Consider the following 21,865-nt stretch of genomic DNA (forward strand, 5'->3'; position numbering starts at 1 on the left):
AAGCTAGTATAACATAAGCTCACAACGAAAAAAAAATTCAATTTACTTCGTTATGAGCGCAAAAGGCTCGGCATGAAATATTTATTTAAAATTTAAAAGGCCTTATGGATATGAACAGGGGCTGAATTTTATAGCATTTGCTTATTCTATTTGTTTCACTCCTAACTTAAATAAATTAAATATTCAGCACGAATTAAATTAAATGATACTGAGAACTGTGAATTTTAATTTAATTTGGTGTTTTTCAGATACTTTTAGAGTTTTCCGGTACTTCATTAGAGCCGCTCGAAATTTTTCGGTATTTTAAGGGATTATTAAGACCCTTTATGACTTTTTCTGTATTTCTTTGTGATTCTCGGTACAGTATTTGCAGCGTTTTCCGTGAGCGTCTGGCATTTTTCTGGGCTCTAGTTTAACTTGTTTAAGCCGATATTACTTTTATGGCCCTTTTGCGTACATATTTTGCATTTTATGCTTTTGTGGGGAATAAAATTAGATCACAAAAAAAAAATTCATAAATTTTCACTCGGCTCGAACAAATGCAAACGAAGTTTATCGAAAATTTAGCCTTAATTTTCTTTATTCGTTTGTTTCACATTTTAATGTAAAATTATAATATTGATATCAAACGAAAGATGCATTAGAAAGAAATTTGAAGAGTGTGCAACCTGTTTAAAAATCAAATCGAATTGTACACCCTTCCCAAACTTCAATCAATTTACTATAGTAAACATATGTTTCAGCTAAATGAAATATAACACTGATATACTGGTATTTAACAGAAATATTTGGTATATGCGTTTATTCAGACCAGTGTTGCCACTAACTGGGTTAATAAAATCGCATCCAAATGTACCCTAAATCCCGTTTTATACTAAAGTTATATCATACATCCCGCGCTGTATATTTCTACTATACATAAAATCCTTCCGGATGAAAAAACACAAGTATGTACATTTGGGCGGTTCAAAAAAGCATGTGAAAAATTTAAGTCCAAATTGTAATTCTCTCAGCGTCTAGGATTGTAAGTAGGTGTATTTTTATTAGGTATTGTCGAAACCGGAAGAATCGGACCACTATAACATACAGCTCCCATACAACTGATTGTTCATATATGAGATTTTTCGTTATAACTTCTCCATTTATGAAGCTAGGAACATGAAATTTGGCACTGCCGTCACCCATTATCAAAATAATACTTAAGGCCTGTATGCAGCTCTCAAGAAAAGCAAAAAATCCATATAAAATGGCATGCAAGAAATGGCTAAGAAATTTTCTTGGGTTAAATTTCCTTAAGGTAGTACGCAGTTCCTACTACGCTTTCTACTACGGTTTTCTAAAGTTATTTATGAAGAAAGAGCACAAGGCACCAATTTTTGCAAGAGAAATATATGCCCGTTCCATTATTTCTTGAGGAAAGAGTGAGGCAACAGGCTGTGAAGTATCAAAAATTTCAAAAATCCTTGGACACTCACGCGAAATTAGCAAATTTGTCCTTGACCGTTTTCTTGGGAGCTGCATACAAGGCATTTAAGTTAAAATGGCGAAAATCGGGTCACTGTAACCTACAGCCTCAATATCAATATCCTTATAGTTATGTATGCACCCCTGGCATTTTGCGACTCCTACAATACATAAAATATAATAATGCTTGGTAACAGTGCAATAAAAAAAGCATTGTTACCTACCCATTACACTGGTTTCTAAGGAGGCAGCAGTAGAACGCAATAAGCATTACCAGCAGTCCGCGAATATTTTCCAAGAACATTTTCTAGAGAAAATCACTGCTATTTTGAACTCAGATGCTCTGTTGAGCAGTTTAAGGCCAATATATAGAAGAACATTCAGCTCCTTTTGCCAGAAACTCTTTCTATGTTTATATCGCCGAAATCGAAACCTATAGCCCATACCTCAGAAAGGGAAGACTATCATTCTGCATAAATCTAGTTTTCATTCTGTTTAATAAATATTAATTTTGTTCGATATATTCTTCTTAATGGGCCAAGGGCAGAAACCTTCGCAGACAGGTCTTTCTGCACTTGCCTCTTCCATTTTGTTCGTGAGCGCTTTTGCGTTTGTTCTCCGCCCATGGGGGCTGAGCCGAACGATCTTGTCACCTAATCCATGCGTACAACATGGCCAAGCCAGCCCATCTTTGTATTTTTGTACGCTTAAGTATGCCCATGTCGTTAAAAGTTCGTTTATACTCGTCGCCCATGCAAACAGGGCCGTAGATGTTGCGTAGAGTGGTTTTCTCTAAAGCCCTAAACCTAAATCTCATCTTTGTTTGGCATCGTCCATGTTAAAGAACGGGCATTATGAGAGTCAAGGAGAGCTTGATTTTGGTTCGTCCAGATTTTTCAATTGCCATCCGAGCCCAAAGTAACACGTTGTTGGTGTTATTTATGCTGGATCCTAGGTAGACCAAGTCCTTTCCTGCTTCAAAGTTATAACTGCCATCAGTGACATGAGTCCCAAAACGCGTGCACGGCTAATATGTATTTCCAAACAGAGTAAACGTACCATCATGAAATCGGTATATGCGAAAGAAACAAAATCAATTGTGAAGTATTTATTTCGTACATGCACACGTAAACATATTGTTAAAAAATCCTTTATGCACGTATGTATGTATTTATGTGAATACACTTCTATCTCTCATCAACTTAATTTTTGTTTCACGGGCTTCATCCGGTCAAATCTGTCCCATTGATGTAAAGCCTGACCATTTGTTCGATTGGAACATATGAACCAGTTATACCTCCAATAACAGCGAAAATGATCAGCAGAATACTGGCTAATAAATATATTTTAGCGGGTCCATAGCCAGTTTCGTATCTAACAGAAATATCAATGATGGCTGGAAAAATCAGACCCAAAAATGAAAGGCAAAAGGCACCGACGAATGAAAGAATTAAAGTTAAATTTGGGAGAGCTATGGCAAATAACACTATAAGGAAAAACAAATACAGAATTAGTAGCCTTCGTGAAAGTCGTAGGTTTTAATAACTTAATGTAGCACCTGAGCAAATTGCAAGACACATTCGAAACGCCAATTCCAGTGCGAATGCCATATTTTCTGCCACCTTTTCCTTCAACCAATTATTCCACATGACATCGATGGCTACATAGCCTTGCAGGGGGTGGGAAATGAACATGGAAAATGCGAAAATAACGCGGGCAGTGTTACCAAGACTGAAATAAGAGCAGATAGTAAAATTTAGTTTTGGGTAATTTCCAGAGGTATATTTACATATAATTCTTATCTTACATCTCATCGTATGGCAGACTCTGTAGAATAGCCGACTTGATTTCATCACCATAACGCCAATAACCGAATAGACCAAAGAAAAGCTGCAGTAGGATGACGATGAGTATACCCTGACTCAAAATGCCGGTTAAGCCAACATAAGATTTCGGATTTTTCATATTCGCCTCAATGGAAACCACCTGGGATAAAGACAATAGTGTTATACATACATATGTACATATTTATACATACATGTATGCACGTTTTTTTTTTAATTTAAGGGTGCTCATTTAAGCGCGAAAATGTTTTTTTAATAAGTGCAATTGACTTATTTTGCACCATTATTTCATATAAATTATAATAATTATTATTGTATGTAATTCTGGTTAAGTTTTGCTAGGCTAGTGTCCTACACCTAAACAATTACTGCAATTATTTCAAGATACTGATGGTATCGAATTGAAATTGCGAGCAAGTAAAACAGTTGCTTCGGACTGCAGTGACAAGTTGATCTACACATTTGTTAAAATTATTATTTCTAGGATTTTGAAAGTATATTTTCCTGAGTCCGAAATTGAATAGTTTGAATACATTTTGTCTCATTAAATAGGCACCCTTATTATTTTATGTTCTAACCAATCCTGGTGCTTCAAAGGCAAACAGAGTGGCTCCAATGAAGAGAGGATAAAGGCGAAAATCTTGAAATGCGTTCAATTCTTCAAACGGTTTGAGGTTAGTTAACATGTAATAGAAAATGATACCGAATCCTGAAATTAAAAGAATAGTTTAGTTAATTTAATAGGTATACATACAAATATGTAAGCAGTAGGTATGTATTAGGGATGTTAATTTTTCGCCTTTTTCTGATCCCGGGATTTTCGGGATGGCGTTGTCACAATTCCGGGATCTCGGGATTTAGATATTCATTGCTTTTCAGCAACTTGAATCGAAAAAATTGCTTCTATGTATGTTGTTTGAGAAGCTCTCCTACAATGAAATAAATAATAAATAAATGGGTTTGAAGCCTACCTTTTTATATAAAGTGGCGTTTTTATTTATTTTTTTTTCTGAGCGCACGATTTATTTTGAGGGACTTTGTAATTTCTGAGATATGATTAATTCTAAATATTGTTAAAAAAATTCAATGCAATGTAGAATAAAAATATGGGTAACAAATGCAATAGGAAATTTCTTTAGAATTTAAAAAATTTAAATTTTTTGGATTCACAAGGACGAATAGGTAACTTTTCTGACAAAGTTAGAAGAACGAAATTCGAGGATGTTATCGAGTTTATATAATTTTTTCAAAAACAAATATTGCGAAATTTCAAGGATAAAACTTTAAAATAACATTTTCAATATTTGCCACCAGAAACTTGAATCTGTTTAAATTCTACAGCATTTCCTCATTGTCGGCCGTTGCGGTGTAGTGGTAAGCAGTGCGCGCTTCCACTCCACAGCACCTGGGTTCAAGCCCTGATCAAAGCAATATCGCAAAAAAAAATATATATATATAGAAAAAAGGTTTTTTCTTAACAGCGGTCGTCCCTCGGCAGGCAATGGCAAACCTCCGAGTATATTTCTGCCATGAAAAACAGCTTCTCATAAAAATACAATCGCCGTTCGGAGTCGGCGTAAAACTGTAGGTCCCTCCGCTTTGTGTGACAACATCAAGGCGCACGCCACAAATCGGAGGAGAAGCTCGGCCAAACACTAACATATGTGTAAGCGTCAATCTATTATATTATTATTATTATTTCCTCATTAATTTTATACCCATATTTCTTCTCTAAGCACATTTCTATGATTTTATTAAATCATTTTTGAATTACTGACGTCAGAGTGAAAAACTAAAAACGCAATTTTACTATATTGGGCCCAGGCTTTCGCGAATATATTGATACTATCGCGCGGTGTTATATGTATAATGCATATATGTAATACTCCTATATTGGCAGTAAGAGCTAGTACCGACCGAAAACACTACAGTACAGATATATCAATAAACACGTACGAAAGAAAAGGAACACATACGTTTATAAATAAACATGTACACAACACATACACAAAAACGGCACTCAAGTACACAATGCATTGACAAAAACGGTACTAGACTGCCTTGCTTTGACTTCGGAATGTTTACACTGGCTACACACGACGAACATGTGCACGCACATGTGCGCTAACATGCCCGCTGTCGTTTGCCACAAACGGTGAGCGGCTCATATGTGATTTTGTCGTGAGAGCGTAAAGATGGATAGCAAAGACGCGGATGATGAAATTCAATTGCTTATGACTTAAAGCTGAAGCACAACACCGGCGAACGGCAAATTTTTCGTCGCGAATGTTCGCCGAAATAATTAAAACACACTGATTTATATAAGAACGCGCACAATCAAAGCAAACGACGAAGTTTGCTCGACGACTGTTCACGACGATAGATTTATTTCTATCGCCGCGGTCAACGGCAACGACAAAAAAAGGCCATGATGACCATACCTTAAAAGTTATCGTAATTTTTGTTTAAAAGTAAAATAATATACCTTATATTTTTCTATCAGAGATTAATCTAGTAAAACGTAAGTTTACTAGTAGTTATATTTAAAGACTATTTCTATATTTTAAACTTCTTCTTGCTGGTATTTTCCCTCTTCGTTGTAAAAGCTTCCTTCTTGAAACATGGTCACCTTATCAGCTGACAGCATTCGAACCGCTCGATACCGCTCTATTTGTGTTTCAGTAAGCGAATTAGCTGGGCGAAAGTTGGTCGTCGGCATCGCTCTGCTGAGCGAAATTTGCCGTTCGCCGGGTATTGTGTTTCAAGCATTAGGTTTTTTAATTTATGTGTTACTTAAATTTATTTATATTTCACTTCTATGTATGCACATACACATTTATTTATTTATTTATTTAAGAAATGAGGTTGTACCTGTAAGACTCAGTCTTTTGTAGTACATCAACAGCTTTCAATTACAAAATTAAACCGCAAAATCGTCTGATACAGACTTATCTTAAAACGAACGTAAAAATATAATAGCAATAAATTTAAATACAAACAGTTATCTTAAATTAAAAAATAAAATAAAAAATAACAATTAAATAAAAGTAAGATTAAATAGTAGTCATTTAATAGTCACTCATTGCAGTTGGGAAACCTAAAAAGAAAAACACAAAGCAAAAAAAAAAAAAAAACAAAAAGATGGAGAAATAAATAGAGAAAAGAGAACTGTTAAATTGCAATCGCATTTATCACACAGAGGTGAAATACTTGTGTATTACTTTCTTATAGTTGCTCCTATTCAATGCAGCTTTGATAGTATCAGGAATGGAATTCCACAGCCTCACAGCATTAACAAAAAATAGCCGAGATGAGGGCAAATAGGAAAATTTAGGGATAATCAGATTTTGATGCCTACAAGACTTAGGTAATTCTAACTTCTCGTGAAGATATTTCGGTGCTTTGAATTGTATGAGCTTGTAAATATATATACAGTTTCTGGCCGAAAGATATTCAAAAATGCTGCATCCAAGAATTTTGTTTTTCCAGAAAGAGATGTGGTCATATCTTTTGAGGCCATAAACGTAACGCGTAACATTATTGAACGCAACATCAATTTTGTGATATGAAGTAGAATCAAGTTTACTATACACAAGCTCAGAGTACGTAATGTGTGGTACAATGAGTTGAATTGCTAGTTTTCTCCTAGTCTCTAAAGGCGTGAACGAAGCTGACATTCTCAATCTACGTAGAACAAAATACACATTACTAACAACTTTATTAATATGGTCAGAGCAGCTCAACATAGAGTTAACAACGAAGCCTAAGTTTCTAACTTTGTCAGTAAACGTAAGGACACTATTACCAACAAACATTTTTGGAATATCCTCAACATGTACAACATTGTTACTAATGGGTAACACATATGACTTCGCAGCATTTACGCAAAGACAATTATCACGGGACCATTGCGATATTGCAGACAAGTCACTATTTATTTTATAACACAAATCTTCAACAAGACCGACACGGCTAGACAAATACAATTGAATGTCGTCAGCATAGGCATGGACATTAACATACTGACAAACAGAAAATACATCATTGACAAAAAGACTAAACAAAAGGGGACCAAGCACGGAGCCTTGCGGCACACCGGAGGCAACAATACAGGATTTTGATGACGCAGATTTGCACATCACCTTTTGACTTCTTCCCTCAAGGTAGCTGGTCATAAGTTTAACAGAGCTATCGGAGAATCCAAAGTAATATTTAAGCTTTGTACAAAGCAGGTCATGATTTACTAAATCAAACGCCTTAGTAAAATCAAGAAGGCAGAGAAGAGTTAAGTCACCTTTGTCAAACTGTATTCTTATGTCGTCAAGTATTTTTAACATAGCTGTAGAGCAGCTATGCTTTGGTCTAAATCCTGACTGCAACGGAGATAAAAGATTATTTTCTTGAACGAATGATAAAATTTGCTCTGCCATCAAAGACTCACACACTTTTGAGAATACTGGCAAAATGCTTATTGGCCTGTAGTCACTAGGTTCAGAGGCGGTATTCTTTTTAGCGACAGGAATAATCACAGCTTTTTTCCACTCCGTTGGAAAACACGAAGTTGTGAAGCAGTGATTGATTATATGTGTGAGAGTTCCTAGAATGAATGGCAGCACAAGTTTCACAAACTTCAAGGATATACCATCCTCACCAATAGCATTAGACTTGACGCTCATAATTGCCTTCATAACTTCTGCTTCTGTAACTCCATTAAATTGAAACTTTTCTCTCAGTGCAAAATGGCTATTGAAGTTTTGAGTTAGAGAACTGTCGCCGCTTTTGCAGGCACCAGTAAAATAATCATTTAGAATGTTAGGGTCAATTTTACACTCAGTTTTATGTTTTCCATGCACATTAAGGTTTTCCAAATTGCGCCATAAGTCTTTTGATGGTAGTGATGGGTTCAACTTGGAGTTACAATACAACCGTTTCGCTTGTCTTGCAATGGTGGTAGCTTTATTTCGGGCAAGTTTGTATTGCAACCAAGCGAAGTCCGTGTTGGTTCTTTTCCATTTCGCATATAATCTATTACGAGCTTTTATAGCAGATCTGACATTACTATTATACCACGGACAAGAGCTATTCAAAACGCGAACAGTACGAAGAGGAACATGGACATCAAATAATTCAGACATAGTTTTACTTAAAAAGTCAAGTTTGGTATCTACCGACTCAACAAACCAACATGCATCCCAGTCAACATTTAACAGATCATCAGTCAGGTCATTAACATTTACAGACTTAAAATCACGATACATAGAAGTAACACTATCAGCAGGACAATTAAACGTTACATCTAGTGCACAAAATATTAGGTCGTGGTCGGAGATAAAACTTATTTGGTCAAATTTAAGAATATGGTCGAGGCTTGACGTGATAATGAGGTCTAACAAACTAGGACATGAATTGTGCGCAAATCTTGTTGGTATGAATTTGTTAACTAAAGCAAGACCTGCAGCAGATACATGATCCAGTAGTTTATTGGCATATGAGTCATTCATAAGCAAATTGACATTGAAGTCACCACATATAACAAAACGCTCATACTCAATAATAAACAAAGACACCTCAACAAAAAACGAATCTAACATGCAACATCTATGAGGGTTGTATACACATGACACTAGTATTTTTGTTACATTGTCTGAAATTTCGGCAATAATGAATTCTGTATCAGTGTTTTTTGATGTTGCTAAAACACTGATTTTCAGGGTGGATTTACAATAGATTGCAACCCCTCCCCCCTTTTTTGTTGTTCGATCAACACGAGTAAGACTGTAGTTTGGTATACTATAGTAAAAATCAGAAACATCAGTATTAAACCAAGTTTCTGAGACGCAAATGACATCTATATCCGATTCACTAAATATATCCCTAACATAATCCAGTTTTTCGCTGTTCAGGCTCCGCGCATTAAAATGCACTACTTTAAGACATTTATATTGCTTGCACAAAATACCTAATAATACCTTTTGGTTTTCATTAATGCTGAAGGCGGATTTCCTAGAGGGCTTTAAATCCATCACACTGAGCAGTTGAAGGAACAACTAAAAATGGCATTAAACACATGAAAAACATAACAGAAACACAGATGCATGTAAAAGATGTGATTGCAATATGTTAAATTAAACAAGAAAAAAAGGAAAAATGAGAACAAATGAAAATAACAATAAGTCAAGAAAAATAGCCTGAGACATAGAAACAAAAAGGTAAACAAATAACTACTTAAGAGAATTGGCCGCAAAGAGAAAGAAAAAAATACATAACTAAATGACTCCAATAACTTAAATATAGCATAAAGAACAAATTTCCAGACAAACATATATAAACTTAGTGCTACTATTTCTGCGCTCTACTGCCGATAAGAGCATTCACTTCAGCTTTGCTGCTCACCAATTTAGCCTCTTCACCTGCCTTAAGCCTCACAAAAACTTTCCCGCGTAAGGAGAACGCCGACGCTAACTGCTTCTTCCGCCTGAGCTCAGAGGCAAATGTCATCACTTCACGCAGCTTTTTTGGTAGACTTTCATGCACAAAGACAGAACCGTAACCCGGCAACTCAATGTCAGAGAGCGCAAGAGATCTCTTTCTACTCTTGCAGAACACAGCAACAGATTTTAAGAGCTGATTACGATCAGGCGCAGAGAACAGCTTAACAACAATTGGACAAACACTACTATTTTTTTGTCCATTAGTTTTTGCATTCCGCAGCCGAAAAGCATCACGCAAAGGTGGAGGTTTATGCTGAGCCGCACTGCAAATCTTCGAAAAGAGTTCAGGCAAACACTCACCCGCTGTTTGAGGTATTCCGTTGATTATCAGGTCTGTTGAAACAGCGCTGCCTTCAAGAGTACTTAGCTGAGCCTGAGTAGCAATCAACTCACTACGAAGAGTGAGAACATCAGCGCACGCGTTCTCCACTGCAGTCACTCTTTTCTCAATTGCTGCTATTGTTAGCTTCAAGTTTGCCGCTTCAGCAGCCAGCTCACCAATCTTCTGCATTACCGTCTCTTCTGATGCCATCATTACTGCAGTCAACTGTTTTACGATTTCATCTCTCTGTTCTTCAAATTTCTTCTCCATTCTGTCGTATACAGCTGATGCGGGTGTGAGAGGAGTTTTAGAGGGGGATGCAGGTTTTCTTGTTGAATTTGTGCGCGTTACCGACATTTTTGCTATTTTGCTATTTTGCTTATTTAGCTATCAGCTACAGCGGGCAGTAACACAGGACAGGTAATTTATTGCCCGGGTATCGGCAAAAGAAACAACACACAGCACACACGTTCACCGGTAAAGCAGCTACTTTTGGCAAATTTCAGTATTTCCGAAGATAAATGCAATTATTTAGGAGCACGCAAAAACACGTCCTACTCGGTTGACATTCCTTGTAGTAATTTAGTCTCAGTTATTAAAAATTCAATAACGTACATGGCTTGGCTGCACTTATCCGCCGATGTGCACACGGCAAGCATCAACACAAAATTAGGTTGTTGTTTTGGTTTCCAATGCGATGCTCGCAAACCACGCTACAAACGACGAGCATGCTCGCTGAAAATCAAAATTTTTTTATTTTTTGCGAGCATGCTCGTGAACCGGCCTACAAACGACGAACAAGCACAGCAACCCGAGCATGTGCCCGCACATGTTCGTCGTGAGTAGCCACTGTTACACATTAGCCGTCATCGATTCGCCACTTCGCTGCTTGCTATGGTTGAGTTCCGGTCTCTTAACCTAAAATTTTGCATGTGAAAGCAACAACAAAGTTAGCTAGCACGTATAGACGATAGCAAGTTTGGTTGTACCTCATTGAGTTCGTTCGTTTCGCCACTCGCTAACTGTTGGCGAATCGATGACGGCTATTCAGAAGTTAGCTTACTGCCAATATAGAAGTATTACATACATGGTATAATGAGCCAGACATTTATAAAAAAATATTAACTATTAAATAAAAAACGAAATATAGCCAATACGGGTCAAGAAAAGGAGTTTCTATTATTGCCATCAGTGCAAATTACAAATCCCGAAAATCCCGGGATTACTTGCCAAGAATCCCGGGATTTTCGAGACCTTGAAAAGTCCGGGATCCCGGGATTAACATTCCTAGTATGTATGCACGACGAAACGTCCGATAACGGACTGCGGCTGACCGACTTCGCCGAGGCCCGAAACATGGTAATATGTAGTACTCGGTTCCAGCGTAAAAAGAAAAACGAGAAACCAATTCGACCATGTTGTAATAGACGGAAGGCATGCTTCCACTGTGTTAGACATACGTACACTCCGATGGCCAAACATCGCCTCGGACCACTATCTTGTTGCAGACAAGATACGGAAAGTTTAACGTCGAGAAGCTGTAATCACAACAGACGGCCAATTTTTTATGCCGCCTAACTATGGAGGTAAGAATGGTGATTACGCGGCAACAACAAAGCTGCTGGAGCTGACGGCCTGCCAGCGGAGATATTCAAGTACGGCGGCGACTACCTGATTAAAGGCCCGTCCACATACAACTTTGGCGTCGCGTTGGCGCTGGCGTCGCTTTGACAGCAGCGCGAGTTACGCCCGTGCTTGCTACAATGAACGCGTAGCAGAGAATACTTTGGTCACTAAATTAACACACTAGCGGCAGATAAATCAAAATTTTACATCAATAATTGCATTAAAAACCATATTTCTTGCCCGCATTTGATTAAAAATGAAAATTAAATCACATAATTTTGATTATTTAGAACAGCTGACGCACGACGCACGCGAAAAGTTGAGAGTTGGCCATCTTTCTGCGTTGTGTTGGCATCGGCGTTGCCCAACTTTGGTTATATGGAGACTTTCATATAAATGCATGTACTCATAGTCAGCTGTCGAAGTGACGCCAACGCCAACGCAACGCCAAAGTTGTATGTAAACGGGCCTTAAGTGTATGCATCAAGTCTTATGCAGATTATGGTCAGATGGTCAGGGAAACCCACCATACGCGCCAACTACCGAGGGATCACCCTTCTTAGCATAGACCTCACAAATCCACCATAGATCAGATATTCACAATACGCCAAATAATGGAAAAGACCCGCGAGAGTAAGATCGACACACACCATCTATTTGTCGATTTCAAAGCCGCTTTCGACTGCACGCTTTCGACTACGGCTGTGTAAAATGACGCTGAGCAATACCATCAGCTCAGTCAAAATTGGGAAGGGGCCCTCCGAGCCGTTTGATACCAAATGAGCTTTCAGACAAGGGTACTCTCTTTCATGTGATTTCTTTAATCTGATGATAATAAGAGCCGAAGAACTGAATCGCCCATGCACAATACTTTACAAGAGCGTGCAATTTCTGGCGTATGCGGACGACATCGATTTATCGGTAAAAACAAGGGCTTCGTCTATTAGGGGGTTTAAACCTCCCCCTGTTGAAGGGAAATCTACATACAAATTTTCCATCACTTAGTTGAAGATAATATTGATAAAGAATTTCGAGATCTCAACATTTGTTATTGAGTTTGAGGCCGTTTCTAATGATTCGTATCACAGTGACCGCGGCGGAGAAATCTGGTGAGGAGATGTGATGATAGTAGCTATAAATTTTACCTATGGGTAAATTATTGCTGTTTTCCACCACATTTTTCATTCGAAACGGCCAATAAATATTTAAAAATATTGCAGTCAATATTGTGCTTGAAATGATGTTATAGTATGCATTGGATTTTGACACCTTTCGATGAAAGGATTGCGAGCACTTTATGAAACTTACGTTTATGAAACGTACGTTTTATGTCAAGTCCAATATTTTCACATTACATGTTTTTGTTCTAAAAATTATTTTTATTATTTATGTTTTGAAACGAACAAAATTAAAAAATTACCCTACCGAGTATTGTGGCTTATTTGTATCTTCGTAGTGTCAGCTGTTGGTGCTAATAATTTATTAATATTTTTGTACAAGGATTCAATGTACAGTTGGTGTATGTACCACAATATCAATCGAACTTCTTTTTGAAACCTATAACACTGTTCTGACCTATAGCATTTGACTATCGTATCTTATATAAAATTTGTCCCTGAATCCGAATATGAAATCAAATGTTAAGAAAGTCGAACAGTTTTCGAGATATAGCTAAATTTCCGTTTTTCGAGTTTTGAAGAAAAGTGATTTCATTAAACTGCCATTATCTCCAGATGTGGTTAGTCAATGTCGAAGTTCTTTTTATAATACTGAAGGTATTAAATATCCCAACAACAGTGTGTGCAACACTTTTCAATCAAACTGTCGCACAGTGGTTGCTGCCATAGGCCAAAATGAAAAAAATGTATGTAAAAATTTTTGAACCAAAATAGGCTTTTCGATCAGTTTTTTGTCCAAACTTCATGTTGTCATATATTTTTTGTTTTAATTCTAACGGTTGTTTCTGAAAAAAGCAACAAAAGTGTCATCAATTGTTCATTTTATTTGTACAGCGTCAGCACGTTGAAAATTGAATTCGATTTAACGTAATTAAAATATTTTGAAAAGCCGAGTGAGTTAAAATTATACGCAATGGATATTGTACATAAAGGTATTGACTTTATTTCTACAATTAAACGTTTAGATAATTCGAGTTGTGTTCTATGCAAATCGTTGCTTTAGAAAAGTAGGATTATGTGTGTTTCTTGGTTCGTCTTTCAAGTATTTAGGCAATTTTTTAAGTGTGTTTCCCCTATCGGCCCTCAATATTTTTATTTACATATTGTTTGTTAATATTTTTAAGATTATAAAAGTGTAGTATTTCATAACCTAATCCAAGCTCTTTATTTTCTACAGTTTTTTTCATGTTTATTTCTTGATTTATGTATCTAATTTTCTAATTCAAAATGTTTCTAGGCACAAGTTAACACTGCGAATTTTGTCGATTGCATGTTTTTGAGATTTGGCGTGAAAATTTCGGTACGCATTCCCAAAAAGTTTTGAGCCAGACCGGTATGAGTTACAAAAATGTATTAATTACGTTTGTAAAAAATTTTCATTGTTTAAGCAAAGACCAAAACGCCAAAAATCAGCAGTTTTAAAAAGTAATTATAATTGGCTCGAAAAGAAAGAAATCATTTCATTAAAATGTCAACCAACAGTTTCCACCAATTCAAATCGTGGCACCCGAAAATAGATTTTGTTGAGTCTTCAAAAAGTCTAAGCGTCGGCGAACATATCGGGATAAAATATTTACCCTAAGGTCTGTTAAAAGTAAAAGCTGTAATATGTAAAAGTGGGCGGGTTTGGACACGCCCACATACAGTCATGTGAAAAATAATAGGGACACGACATTGTGACCAGTTTCGGCTATTTTTTTTGTTTGTTTAATGTTTATTTTTTTTTTTGCTTAGTGTTTATTTTTTTTTTATAAAAATACAACTCACTATCTAACAAAAAACAAATTTCAAACTTTGTAAAAAAATAGAAAATTTCAACAAAATTTTAACACAACACCAAACTTTTTAAATAAGTACTTTTAGAAAAAAGTTATGTATGCAGTTTTATAGCCCACTAAATTGTAGCTCAAGATAGTGCAAGTTTTAAGTGGCTAAGAAGTCGCTTTGATTTTTGATCATTTTTTTTTCCTGACGGTGTCACGCATTTTCTTCCATTCAAAGTATGTTTGACAATTTTTTTTTAAGGAAGCAAATAGGAACACCATCCGCCAAAAAAAGTTATCAACAATCAACGCAAATTTTTAGCCACTTCAAACTGGCAATTTCTTAAGCTAGAATTTAATGGGCTTTAAAACTGCACACCTAGATTTTTTCTGAAAGTTCTTATTAAAAGGGTTTGTGTTGTTTTAAAATTTTGTTGAATTTTTCTACTTTTTTATAAAGTTTGAAATTTGGACTTATGTGGTTTTTGTTAGATAGTGAGTTGTATTTTTATAAAAAATACAAACATTAAACAAACAAAACAAAAAAACAAAAATAGCCGAAACTGGTCACAATGTCGTGTCCCTATTATTTTTCACATGACTGATATGTACATTAAAAAAAATTTTGATTGAAATTAACAAAATAAAAATTTTTATTACATAGAAACGTGGATGATGGAAAATATTTTCGTATCAAAGTTCTCAACAATACAAATTTCATTTGATAACCACATCGCGATGTTTTAGATAAATTTTGTAGTATCGATTGTTTAAGAACCTTCTCTTTGTACCCATGAATAGTAATATTTTACCTTTTCTTACTAAACAAAAAATTAAATAAAAATGCGATTCAAAATAGGTGGAAACGCTAGATATCTTTAAAATACCTTCCATTTGATACCCATATTATGATATTTTAATTAATTTGTAACTAATTTCGAATATGTGGCAGCCTTATACGAGCCTTCTCGGAGATAATGCCTATTCAGATAACCTTAAAATGCAAAAATTATCTGTGTACAAAATTTCATCAACATCGCTAGCGCCGTTTGCGAGAACCCTATGTATATATATAGATACAAGAATTGCTCGTTTAAGTTAATAAGGTTTGCTCTTCTGACATTTCCTGTTAACATCCAATTCGGCTTTGTTTCCTTGTGGTACACAGATGTCATCGCCGCCAGGACGGCCCAACCTTGTAAAAAGCGGATTTCATAATTTTTAGTTTTCCAATAAAAAACATTTGCGTTCATTTTAGAAGTCCAGCAGCCAGATTGCAAAATTCGCTTTCGCTAATTTTGATCGCCAAAAATCTTCAAATGAATAGCAGGTGTACCTAATAACACGCGACATCTAGTTACGTGCCTCTCATACTGCCAGCTTTGGCTAATTATACATTGCATTTACTTTTCCATGTTGTATACTCTTAGGCCCCGCTGCTTTTCGCTTGGAGAATTTTAGCCACGAAAATTTAGCGTAGCGGTTGTCAGAATTCCACTGCAGAACTCTACTGCAGGACGAGTTAAAGCCCGTCCACATACAACTTTGGCGGCGTTGCGTTGGCGCTGGCGTCGCTTTGACAGAGTAAAAGCGCAGTTAGTCAACGACGTAGCGTAAACGTAGGTTGACATACGTAGTAGAGCTCGGGCAATTCGGTTAATCGATTAACCGAATTATTCGAATCTGACTGAAGTCGACTACTGTTAATCGGTTAGCAATATTCGAGTAGTTGAAAGCTGTCGGCTATTCGGATAACCGTTCACTTTAGATTATTCGGTTAACCGTTCATTTTCGGTTAATCGAATATTTTAAGTTCGAGTTTTTTTTTGCATTTACAGATACATATACATATATGAAAAGTCTTGTTACATTCGTAGTACATATATAAGATGGCATGTGCAAAATTAAGGCAAACTTTTTTTGCAAGAATGTGCGCTAATTATTGAAATGTTATTGCGAAATATTTTAGAGACAATGGCTAAAGCAATACCTACCTCTCATTTTCTCGATTTTTGTTATGGATTTTTGTTAAATGGTTGTTCAGTAAGGATGTGGAGGAGGTGTAGCACAAAACTGCACCACATATGGAACATGTTACTTCCTTTTCGTCCTCTGTTTTTTCGAAAAAATCCCAAACCCAGCTCCTTTTGCGTCCGCTCATTTTTTTAATCTGAATATACATACATATGTGTGCATGTATATATTTAAATAAATTTTTTTTTCATTTGTCAAAGAAATTTCAATGAAAGTTCGGTTGCTGAAATTCGATTTGCTACAATGCTCGAGTAGTCGAAGCAAAGCAACTATTCGAATAATCGAAGGCGGGCGACTATTCGAATACAATTAACCGACTAATAAGCATGCGAACGGTTACGAATCGAATAATCGGTTAACCGATTAGTCGAATAGTCGGATAATTTTACGAGCCCTAATACGTAGCAGCATATCAAATTTGCTGTTGATAGAGAGAGAGAGAGAAGCAACGGCAACGTCACCGCCATGCGGTGGTGAGTTTTCGTTAACACGCGAATCCCATAAGGTAGATCGTGTCTGCGTCAACCTACGTCTACGTTACGTCGTTGACTGTTTGAGCTTTAACGCCCGTGCTTGCTACAATGACCGATTAGCAGAGAATACTTTGGTCACTAAATTAACATACTAGTGGCAGATAAATCAAAATTTTATATCAATAATTGCATTAAAAACTAAATTTCTGGCCCTCATTTAATTTAAAAAGTAAAATTAAATCACACAATTTTGATTATTTGGAACAGCTGACGAAAAACGCGCGCAAAAAGTTGAGAGTTGGCCATCTTTCTGCGTTGGGTTGGCTTGGCGTTGCCCAACTTTGGTTATGTGGAGACTTTCATATATAGCATTGACACATTAAGTTAAACTTTTGGCAAATAAAATTAATCTTTTGGCAAATAAAATTAATCTTTTGGCAAATAAAATTAATCTTTTGGCAAATAAATTTAATCTTTTGGTAAATAAAATTAAACTCTACTATAGTACTAAACAGTGTTTGAAAAAAAAAAATACACTAAAAACTGTTGTTACTGTGCTAGGAAAGCATTTCTTTTACTTTTGACGCTTAGCTTTACTGCGTCAATATCAAGAGTTAACCTACAGGATAGCTGTAAGTGTTGGTTTGACTGCTCACTTTCAAACAGTTGTGTCACAGCATGGTCTCAAATATTCGTCAAACTATCTGGCGCATTTTATTTCAACCAAACCACACATTATGGCCAAATGGGATAAGAAACATCTAAAATGCTACAAATCTTGAACTCCCTTAATATATTTTCAAACGCAGGTACAAAAAAAAATTTATTTATGTGCATACGCACATATGTACATTAGGGTGCTCATCGAAAATGTTTTTTGTTGGAAATTTCAAGACCCTACCCCCTAGTTTTATTCGTTTTTATGGAAAATATTATTGCCTATTTTTATAGATAGAATAGATTGTAGATTTATGAGTTTTTGAATGACAATTTTTGACTCGATTTCAAAGATCGAACGTCATTGAGAAGAGGATATATAGGCCTTTAAAATGGTATTTAATAATCTATTTTCGGACTTGGCTTGTTGGGATTTTTTATGGGGTAAAATAAAAAAAATCCATATTTCTCTTAATTTTTTAAATTTTGACCATTGATAATTTCCACAATTTCAAAATATGTAGTACTGTCTAAAATATAGTCTATTTTCAAATAAACTGACACCTCATTAATTACAATCGCATTAAAATTGTCGAATTTAGGAGCCTTTTCTTAAATACGGCCTTGAATTTATATTGTTTATGTACCGGACTTTCAGATTTTTTGAGCAGTGTGGCTACCCCCAGTTTCGTAAAAATTCCTGAAAAACCACTTCTTTGCTAAAGAACGATTATATATGTTTATCAATCTATATATATAAAACAAAGTCGTGTTAGTTACACCATTTATAACTCGAGAACGGCTGGACCGATTTTTCTGATATTTGTTTCTTGAATTTGTCTACCTTCCGAATAGCAGAATAACTATTAAAACAACCGCTAGGTGGCGCTGGAGACGAGTTATTACTAAAACCCGTATTTATGGTTCGATTCGCCTCATATTTGAGATGTGTATTGACATTAGGAAAATCAATACCACTGCAAAAAAAAAACCCCCAGGTGGCGTAGGAGTCGAGTTATTACTAAAAATCGTGTTTATGGTCCGATTCGCCTCATATTCGAAATATGTATTGACAATAGAGAAAGCAATACCATTGCAAAAAAAGAACCTCCAGGTAGCGTTGGAGTCGAGTTATTACCAAAAATCGGGTTTATGATCCGATTATCCTCCGATTCAAAATATGTATTGATAACAGGAAAAATAATATGTATATGTAACTAAAAATCGTATTTATGCTCGAATTTATTTCATTATCGAAATATATGAATTCACATGCCGATAGTCCTCTGCAATAACGACTCATCTCAAAATAAAATAAATCAAATCCCTTATTACTTTTAAGAGGCTCATGTCTCTAATCCTTGGCTAACCCATGTCTAATCCTAACTAAAGTAAGTAGTGGGAGCGTTCATGGATAATTTTTGAACTTGGTACGAAAATATATGAAATCAATCACATATTCATGGAGAAAAATTTTAGCTATTGGAAAAGGGGCGTGGCACCTCATATACAACCGAATTTTTCACACTATATATCTCTGGAAATGTTCATGGTAGAGTACTGGAACTTGGTCTGGAGGTACTGTGTATATGAAATCAATCGCATACTCTTGAGAAAAATTTGAGCTGTTGTAAAAGCGCGTGGGCCCTCCCATACAATACGAATTTTTCATACTGCATTTCTCTGGAAATGTTCATGGTACAGCACTGGAACTGGGTGCGGAGATATATGAAATCAATCGCATACTCATGAAGAAACATTCGGACTATTTGAAAAGGGAGAGTGGCACCTCCCATATAAACCGAATTTTCACCGAACACCGAAGTGTTCATGCTAGAGTACTGGAACTTGGTATGGAGGTACTGTGTATATGAAATCAATCGCATACTCTTGAGAAAATTTGGAGAAATGTTTGAACTTGGTACGGAAATATATGAAATCAATCACATACTCATTTAGAAAAATTGGAATTATTGGAATAGGGGCGTGGCACCTCATATACAAACCGAATTTTTCATACTGTATATCTCTGGAAATGTTCATGATAGAGTAGAAATCAATCGCATGCTCGGACTATTTGAAAATGGAGCGTGGTACCCCCTATATAAACCAAATTTTTCATAATAAGTATCTCTGGAAGTGTTATGGTAGAGTACTGGAACTTTATACCAGCGTGGCACGTCCCGAATTTTCTTATTGCATTTCTCTAGAATTGCTCTTGGTAGAGTACTGGAACTTGGTGTAGAGATATATGAAATTAATCGCATAGTCATTGAGAAAATATGGAGCTATTGGAAAAGAGGGCGTGGCACCTACCATACAAGCCGGATTTCATACTGCATATCTCTGGAAGTGTTCATGGTACAGTACTGGAACTTCGTATGGAGATATATGAAATCAATCCCATGCTCATGGAGAAAAGTAGGCTCTTTGAAAAGAGGGCATGGCAAAGTACAAACGTACTGACTTTTCCTTATCTTTGAATGTGTATATAATTCTTCTGTAGGTATGTTTGTGAGTGAAATCCTAAATGGCTGGAGGAATTTCAAAAGAGTTGGGTGTGTGTGTTTGAGTGAGTCTCTGGATAGTTTAGTTTCACAATTTAACCCGTCAGTTGGCGCTGGAGTTGAGTTATTACTAAAAATCTTTTTTTTATGATCCGATATATTTATTGAATATTCAAAACATGTATTGGAAACGGGAAAAGGAAGTCCAATTGCAAAAAAGAGTTATTACTAAAAATCGACAAGTTAGAAAAGGTGCCGTGAATGTCAGACTAAATCGACCTGTTGCACCATTGAGTGTATCGAACTCTCATGTATTACGATTGGCCTAATGGATGTGATTTGCCAATATTATTATAAATTAAAGCTTCATTCGGACATACCAGGGTTGATTTGTGCAGTGGTAAATCTCTATCTAAATCTAAATTTAAGGTATTTCATCTCAGTCTATGTATGTATGTATATTGTATTTCTGTTGAACAAGGATACGCATCCATTCTGAAATTGCCACCAACTATAAGATAAAGTTTCTAGGGCAAATTCACTATAGATCCGGATCATTGTTGCCGCCGGGGACCTTCTTCATGGACATAATACTTCCGTTAGTTTATTTAAGGCGGCAAACGACCACCAAACCATAATCTTAGCCGATGAATTTGCCAATGGAAATCGTGGACTGTTGGAGAAAATGTTGGACCAAAACGATTAAATTAAAAATCTAATTATGGGCGGGACAAAGATCGCCGGGTCGGCTAGCTTTGGATAAATATTGATGAATTCCTTAGCCACACTGCTCAAAAAATCTGAAAGTCCGGTACATAAACAATATAAATTCAACGCCGTATTTAAGAAAAGGCTCCTAAATTCGACAATTTTAATGCGATTGCAATTATTGAGGTGTAAGTTTATTTGAAAATAGATTTTATTTTAGACAGTACTACATATTTTGAAATTGTGGAAATTTTCAATGGTTTAACCCCATAAAAAATCCCAACAAGCCAAGTCCGAAAATAGATTATTAAATACCATTTTAAAGGCCTATATATCCTCTTCTCAGATGACGTTCGATCTTTGAAATCGAGTCAAAAATAGTCATTCAAAAACTCATAAATCTACAAGCCGTATTTTTTAACCTGAATCGACTGGTCGCGACCTCTAAGTGACCTTTAAAATATCTATAAAAATAGGCAATAATATTTGCCATAAAAACGAATAAAACTAGGGGGTAGGGTCTTGAAATTTCCAAAATAACATTTTCGATGAGCACCCTAATGTACATATGTGCGTATGCACATAAATACTTTTTTTTTGTACCTGCGTTTGAAAATATATTAAGGGAGTTCAAGATTTGTAGCATTTTAGATGTTTTTTATCCCATTTGGCCATAATGTGTGGTTTGGTTGAAATAAAATGCGCCAGATAGTTTGACGAATATTTGAGACCATGCTGTGACACAACTGTTTGAAAGTGAGCAGTCAAACCAACAGAACAGAAAAACCAAAAAACACT

General features: G+C 36.0%; 1 protein-coding gene across 1 annotated transcript in view; it reads right to left on the minus strand.

Annotated features, from left to right (window-relative positions):
- Window positions 1–2,613: 2,613 nt before the first annotated feature.
- LOC118744856 (proton-coupled amino acid transporter-like protein CG1139) overlaps window positions 2,614–21,865 on the minus strand; it is a 42,004-nt gene continuing 22,752 nt past the window's right edge. Inside the window, exons 4-7 of the mRNA XM_036478234.1 lie at window positions 3,887–4,017; window positions 3,272–3,450; window positions 3,023–3,195; window positions 2,614–2,950 (exon numbers count right to left, since the gene is read on the minus strand). Of these exons, the coding sequence (XP_036334127.1) occupies window positions 2,688–2,950; window positions 3,023–3,195; window positions 3,272–3,450; window positions 3,887–4,017 (746 nt within the window). The 3' untranslated portion in view covers window positions 2,614–2,687. The remainder of the gene's footprint in view (window positions 2,951–3,022; window positions 3,196–3,271; window positions 3,451–3,886; window positions 4,018–21,865) is intronic.

The sequence above is a fragment of the Rhagoletis pomonella genome, unplaced genomic scaffold, assembly GCF_013731165.1.
Source record: "Rhagoletis pomonella isolate Grant_MI unplaced genomic scaffold, Rhpom_1.0 Rhpom_scaffold_00008, whole genome shotgun sequence".
In the NCBI taxonomy this organism is placed as follows: Eukaryota; Metazoa; Arthropoda; class Insecta; order Diptera; family Tephritidae; genus Rhagoletis; species Rhagoletis pomonella.